Source organism: Mytilus edulis, chromosome 1 (assembly GCF_963676685.1).
Source record: "Mytilus edulis chromosome 1, xbMytEdul2.2, whole genome shotgun sequence".
NCBI classification, from domain to species: domain Eukaryota; kingdom Metazoa; phylum Mollusca; class Bivalvia; order Mytilida; family Mytilidae; genus Mytilus; species Mytilus edulis.
The window spans coordinates 39134944-39143008 of NC_092344.1; the positions used below are offsets into that span (position 1 = coordinate 39134944).

The 8065-nt window shown below is 30.8% G+C and overlaps 1 protein-coding gene across 8 annotated transcripts in view; it reads left to right on the forward strand.

Moving 5' to 3' along the window:
- LOC139482318 (SRSF protein kinase 1-like) overlaps positions 1-7811 on the forward strand; it is a 54028-nt gene extending 46217 nt beyond the window's left edge. For all 8 annotated transcript variants that reach the window (XM_071266158.1, XM_071266175.1, XM_071266202.1 and 5 more), the window contains 5 exons: positions 715-1095; positions 2012-2103; positions 3166-3273; positions 3792-3954; positions 4987-7811. In XM_071266158.1, coding sequence (XP_071122259.1) covers positions 715-1095; positions 2012-2103; positions 3166-3273; positions 3792-3954; positions 4987-5174 — 932 coding nt within the window. In that variant the 3' untranslated portion in view covers positions 5175-7811. The remainder of the gene's footprint in view (positions 1-714; positions 1096-2011; positions 2104-3165; positions 3274-3791; positions 3955-4986) is intronic.
- The last annotated feature ends 254 nt before the right edge of the window (positions 7812-8065 follow it).

Genomic DNA, 8065 nt, shown 5'->3' on the forward strand with positions numbered 1-8065 from the left:
ATTTATTATAAAGCATGTTCTTCTTTTCAGCATTTGGATTTATATAAAACTTGACACTGAAAGAAGTGATTTGCACAGTTTCCCTGTTATATCTGGTTTATAAGAGTTAGTTACCACATAATACCCATGCTTGTTTGTCTTTACAATTTAATAGGATTTTGTGGGAAATTTTGATAATTGGCTGAAACTAGATATTGTTCAATTTGTTGTGTGAAAGGACTAGAGATCATCGCTGTTAGTCTAACATGGGTAACGGATAGCAGCATGTGCTCTTCATATTTCGGTCATCATTCTTCAGCAGCTCTGCATCATATTGATTTGAAATTTGGGGTTTAATGTTATCTTTATTAGTTGTAAGGTGCTATGCATTTTCATGGTTTTGGTTCATGGACAGCAATTTTGGCTTCTAATATTACAAATTCTGCCTACTGGAAATCCTGTTCCAAAATTTGCAACTTGCATAATACATTTGTTTAAAATTTAGAATTAGCTGGGTGTCTGTTAGATCAAAGGTGTATTACATGTGATTTTTTATCACTTTCACGCCTCTTTAGAAAAATGCAAGGAATAAAATTATGTCTCTTCATTAATATTTATTTGTGGGAAAATATGAATATTTTGCATGCTTATTATTACTTTATTTGAAACTTATCGAGACTCAAGTGCATAAATATGATAAATAAAAAATAAATTAAACTGCTATTTGTTTTTCAGTTAAAGAGAAAAATATTGTGAATGAAACAAAAACTGAAAATGCAAACGAAAATAATGTTGAAAAAAAATCCACAGAAACGTGTCAACCAGACATTATAGACTTAAATATCAAAGAGGTTGAATCCAAATTAAATGTGGAAAATGAGAAGAAATCAGTTGAGGAAGGACAACAAAATTCAGAGGTTGTACACGATGCAGGGGACGTTCCTATGTGTAATGGATTTGAATCTCAGAACGGTGATATGAATACAAACTTTTCTAGTAAATGTGAGACAGCAATGGATCAAGAAGTGCCACAAGAGGAAGCCCAAGACCACAGGGGAAATAGACGCTCACATAGTCCAAGTAGTCAGACTCCCAGTGATAAAACAGATTCTTCAAGTAAGTTGCTGTCAGGTGTAAGATAAAAGATTATCAACAAATTTTCTTATAGGAAATAGGAAATGGTGATCATCTAGTCTATATATATGTATCTGAATCAATAATTTAATATGTCTCACCCGCTGGTATCATCTGATCTTGACATGGATATCAATAATGTGGTCATTTTTATAAATTTCCTGTTTACAAAACTTTGAATTTTTCGAAAAACTAAGGATTTTGTTATCCCAGGCATAGATTACCTTAGCCGTATTTGGCACAACTTTTTGGAATTTTGGATCCTCAATGCTCTTCAACTTTGTACTTGTTTGGCTTTATAAATATTTTGATATGATCGTGACTGATGAGTCTTATGTAGATGAAATGCGCGTCTGGTGTACTCAATTATAACCCTGGTACCATTGATAACTATGTACACCACTGGTTCCATGCCACTGCTGGTGGACATTTCGTCCCCAAGGGTATCACCAGCCCAGTAGTCAACACTTTGGCTTAAAAATATTTTGATATGAGCCTCACTGATTAGTCTTATATAGATGAAACACGCGTCTGGCGTTCTAAATTATAATCCTGGTACCATATTCATGATTCATGGTCAATTTTAAGTTTTCATAGTTAAGTTTGTTTCTTAGATGCTACAAGCAATATGTCATCTATATGAAATGCATAGGTTGATAGTAAGGTGTACATGTCTGTCTGGCATAGTTCATCTGACCTTGACCTCATTTTCTTGGATCTTGTTAAGTTTATGTGATACTAAAGTTAATAGTAAAGCTTTATATTTCGGACTATCAGCATCAAATCAGTGGTTAGTAAAGAAGGAAAACATTTTAGCCTGTGCATTCTTTTAACATAATATATATTAGCACGAAGGCTTCAAATATTTCAGATTGAATATATGTTTATGTATTTTTAGGTGGGAAAGCAAATGCTGCCAGACCAGATCCTGTGAGAGAAGAATGTGACATTCCTGTTAAAATTGCTGATTTAGGAAATGCCTGTTGGACAGTAAGTTTATATTGTTTATGAAACCATAGTTCGATAATTGTTTTTACCAAAGCAAATAACACTTATTTAAAAGATTCCATATTATTTGCCATAAGTTGGCAGTTCATATATTACATTGATAATAGATTGGACATAATGTATAGCTTAATCATGTGTACTAATATTTTGTCAAGGAAATAAGTTTTTCCTCTAAAAATGCTCATTAGGGAAAAAAAAGGAATAAATGAAAGTGCACTTTATATGCCACAATCTTGGTGGAGAAGCACCAAAATACCAATTTTAAAGCAGAGGTTCAAATCTACAACCTCTTGTACTCAAAGTAAGGAGGTATCGAGACATGGTAGAGACTATTAATACTTAAGAAATAATTCATGGGGGCTTGAATATATCGTGATTTTACCCCTTACTGCAAAATATTTTACCCTGAGCGATATCCCCCATGAATTATTTCAATTCAAGTAGGACAAATACGGCAATTCTTTTGGATTGAAGTGCTCTAGGTGGAGGCAAATATTTGCGGTTCGCATGAATAAAAGCACTATTAATTTGGCATTAAATAATAGAGCAAACTGAATTAGTGACATGCTTAAACTATTTATAATAACATTGTTATATTGTTTTGGATGAATTTAAATGATAATTTACTTATATGTCTTAAAATTTAAAAAAAATATGGCATATTACACATTTAAGCATCATTTGTTTACATTTCCTTGTGTTGATTTTCATTTTCACCAGCGTATATTTTCACATCAAATACTTATACAATGTATTCATATGTCCATGTTCTATGATGTCAGGAAGTCCATTCATAAAAGAGCATATGACGTTTGAAACAGCCCAGGAAATATATTCATATTTTACCATGGGTGTGTACTCAAAAGCGTTTGAAAGACGTCATGTTAGAATTGAAGATAAACAGATAGGATATTGAAACTTGGAATAACAGAATTAATTAGTGAGACATTTGGTCATGTCTTTAAAAAAAATTTAAAAAATGATTTCTTTCATGATCACTTCATAATTAAAAAAAGGAAATATATCTATATATTTATGTTTCAGTATCACAGGTTTACAGAAGATATCCAGACAAGACAATATAGATGTCTTGAGGTATTGATAGGGGCAGGGTATGGTCCTCCTGCAGATATCTGGAGTACTGCATGTATGGTAGGTTCTATTGTATTATACTTTTTTTATGTTTTATATAACTTGAAAGAGAGGCTGGATACCAAAGTGATATTCAAACTCCCAAGTCCTATGACAAAAAATGAAAAAACAATGAAAGTCACAGCAGTATACAAAAAACAACATAGAAAACAAAAAACTGGGCTACATGAACTCACCAAAAAAACAGGGGTTATCCTACATGCTATGGGATGGTTAGCAGAAGATGCTTCAAATGTGACACCCTTCGAGGTCATGCACTTACAAATCTGGTGATTATTCAGTAGGTCATATTCGAGGAAAAGAGGACACGATTGTAGTGATGACAATTGGAACATATCTGTCGTCTTCTTACATATTACTAAATCTGCTAAGTGAACAATATAATTGTAGTTGAACAGATGTTATGATTAAAGATTACAAATATTTTTTATTATTGACCGTCTTGTCATCGACTTTGTTGACAACACTTTTTGTTCATATGACGTAATATATTAAATATAATTTCTATATATTTGTAGGCATTTGAGTTGATAGTTGGTGATTATTTATTTGAGCCTCATTCGGGAGAAGACTACTCTAGAGATGAAGACCACATTGCCCATATTATAGAACTTCTAGGGCCAATACCTCGCCATATAGCACTGGCCGGCAAATATTCCAGGGAATTCTTTAATAGACGGGGTAAGGATTATTTCATGTGTGCAACTGATTTTAAAACAGATACATGCTTACTTAAGAATTGTTTTATTTTTTTATGGAATCTAACTAGATGGGTATTTGGAATTGTTATATCATTTTATTCAACATTGTATTTATTCATGTGTTATTTTAGCAGAGTTGTGACAAAGTCAAACTCAGCTTAAAATATGATAAACTCCATCAGAATATCAGGAACTTGCAACATATTCAACACGATTTTAATAACACAAGCACTCAAGTTCAAAAGTCTAGTAAATTAGATATCTATGAAAATCATTTTAGGTATAATTGCAACAAACACTTAGCATTTTATGGATATATGTAAGGAAACAAACATTATAATCTTCATTCTAACATGACGTCCTTCAAACGCTTTGAGTACACACCCGTGGTAAAATATGAATATATTGCCAGTGCTGTTCCGATTGTACTCCCACGTCATATGCTTTTTTATGAATGAGATACCCGACGTCATAGAACAATGACGTTAGAATGTAAGCATTTTACGGGAAAATACACGCTTGTGAATCCGAAAATCATCACAAGGAAACATACACAAATGATGCTAAAATGTGGCAAAAGCCCTTTATTGTACATCATATAAGACATATAAATAAATTATCATTCAAATTCATCCAAAACTGTCTAAATACATTATTTTAAATAGTTTAAGCATGTCACTAATGCAGTTTGCTCCGTTCTTTTACGCTAGTTTATTAGTGCGTTTATTTATGGGAACGGCAAATATTTGCCTACACCTAGAGCGCTTCGATCCAAAAGAATTGCCGTATGTGTCCTATCAGAATCGAAATAATTCATGGGGGCTTGAATATATCTAGATTTTACCACGGGTTGTCCCTTTATGCCGATATTTTACCCCTCGCTATCGCTCAGGGGTAAAATATTTGTCATAAAGGGCCAACCCGTGGTAAAATCACGATATATTCAAGCCCCCATGAATTATTTCTTAATTATTTTACTATTAATTTCTAATTATTAATTAATACTTTTCAGGTGAGCTGAAACACATTTTAAAACTAAAACCATGGGCTCTAACTGAGGTGTTACAAGAAAAGTATGAATGGACGCCAGAGGAAGCGGGAGCATTTGGAGATTTTATAGTCCCCATGTTAGAATTCGATCCAGAGAAACGTGCAACTGCAGAGGAATGTCTTCAACATCCTTGGTTAAATGAAGTTTGAACTTCAGTGACACAATTCATGCTAAGCTGACTACATACACATTAACGAGATTGGACATTGTGTACATCACTTCCTACAAAAACTATAGTGAAAAATACATGTATGCTGCTTGGATTTCTTCTCATGTTATCACAGTTTAACGGCTGTTTATGTATTTATTAGTTGGTTTCATTTGTCATGACTTAAGGTTAATATATACAAGAGACTAATTTTTATTCACACAGTTATCAGTTATATACACTATGTGTATGAAATCAGTACCAACAGACTATATTGAACTAGGTTAGGGTTAGGTATTGGTGTGTTTTGCACAAATAGTTTGATTTTAGTGTTTGAAATTGTTAATAGGGTAAACTATGTTTCTTTAGATGGATGTATTTACTATTGTAAATCTTAGATTACAGCTATATGGTTCTGTTTTTCTTTTCATTAAAAACATTCTGTTGATTTTAAAAATGACAGTACTTACAATGTGAATACTTTCTGTAACCAAGAAAAAGATGTTTGTTATAGTCCATCATCACTTTAAAAGCAAACTCTAAATTGCATGGATATATATCATTTGTACACTGGGATTTGTTTATATAACCCTCTTGATTATTTTAAATTCAGAAATTATTGCGTGCATTTATTATTGCGATTTTGTCATTTAAGACTAAAATGTGATTTTATTATTGTGATTTTGATAAAAATCCTGTTTAATTCATATAAGAATATCAAAATGCAAGTTTAAATTATTTCCATTATAACCCTGTCACTTTTTTGCAATGATAAAAAAATTGCAACGATTTCTGAATTTACAGTATATTTAACATGAAATGGAACATTCTGTAAACAAACTGTCATGACTGTAAAACTTGTATAACGTTTGAAGAAATATAACACCAGCAGATTAATCATCCATTCAACCATTAGCAGTTGTCCTTTTTATGACAACAGAAATACTTATATATAATTTCATGTAATTAAATATGCTCGTGGTATGCTTGAATGTGTGAAATTTTTAATGCAGATTGAATATTTGAGTTTCAGTTGAAAGGTCTTATGTTAGATATATATTTTTTCTTTGCTTCACAAAAATTCAAAAGTTTTCAACTTGAAATACATATCAGCAAATAGGTCTAACTAATAGTTGGACCAGATTGGATAGTAGAAGTATTTAAATGTAATAGTATTTAAAGTTTAAGTGCTCTTTTCTTTCAAGTATTCTACTGTAGTACGACCGTCGGTTGTAAAAAATTATAGAGCTGATCGCATATACATATTTAAATAGATCATAAAGTCATAAAACTTTTGAGTAGCCTTTTAGCACATAGATATAATGTAAAGACCAGTTATAGTTTAGCTATTGTGGATTTTTTTCTGCAGTGAAAAAGTAACTTAATAAAATCATAACTATAAAAAAAGATGTCTGCAAGAAGCTGATACATTTATTGGAAATTAATTTGGTAAAACTGTTTCACTTCATATTCCAACAGCAATTAATACTAGCATATAGTAAATAACTCTATGTATAGAATTCCTTTTACATGACAGAAAATGATAAATGAATTATGTTTTCTACACAGTGCTATTCAAACATTCCTTTTTAGAAAGTAGACACAATTATAGAAATACCTAGTTATATTGTGAAATAGAATGATTTTCATTGTTTGTGTAAAATGAAACCTAACTAATCCAAACCCTGATTCTGAAAATGTTTTTCTTTAAAAAAAGATGACTAAAATTGGACAGACTTTATAATCAAAAGGAGATTGATAAGAATAAAAGTGTGGATTTGTACATGTGTTAAAGGAGACAAGTCTTTAAATCAGTAATGTGTTTGTAATAGGCAATTTCTTCAAATATTTTTAAGCACTCATGTGAAACAGAAGTAAAATAATGTGTATCTTAGAAGCTTAGACATTTATTTTGAAAACCTTTGCCACAAACGTTTCAATGAATTTGAAGACTTGTATTCTTTAATCTATAAATGATTTCAGAAAATGTATGAAAATTAAAAAGTAACTGCTATCAAGTCACAAATAGTGCTGATGTTCTGTTGAACAAGACATTTTTAATTGTTTATACTTATTTACTATTTATGACCATGTTTATTTGTTCTAGAAATCCCTTTATTTTTACAGTCAATATTATATGTGCTACAAAAGGTTGTTTTAGTTTTCACATTTAATAACATGATTGTCTATTTAAAAATGGAAAAACTTTGATATCAGGAATTCAAGAAAATATTTGATTATCAACCTTAAACAATTGGTTCTAAAAAGTTCTGTAGTAAACTAAAAAAAAAATTTCTAAATCTGTAAGTTTGATGGGAATAACTTTTTAACTGAAATGTAAATTTCTTGACAAATTTTCTCACTATGTGACCATCACAAGTCTGAAGCCTATGCAAAAAAGAAAAATGTTTGAAAAATGTTTAAAAAGACACAAACTGAATAAATGCCATCAAGATGAATGCTTGATATCAAAATGTCTTAGAATATACTGCTACAATTAGGTTTATACAGTGTCAGAATTGTTTCTTAGCAGATCTTTTGTATAAAACATCAAATATGTACTTCTTGAATGTTTGTTTGTATGACTGTTGGAGAATACATGTTTGAATACAATTTGTGAATAGATTATTGTATTTCAGTTGTCTGTTTTTCTTTTATTAAATAAAAATAGAAATAACACACCTGTGATCACATATTTGGCATAAAGTGAAAACATATTTGCAGTAAGGAACCTTTTGAATTTAGCATTACCACACTTAAACTTGAACTTAAAAAAAAATCATACAAAGTAAAATAAGATAATATAAATCTGATGACCAAAGACCCTACATTATTTAATACAACTTTGTATAACAAGCTCTAAAACATGATGACTTAGTCAATGGAAGCATT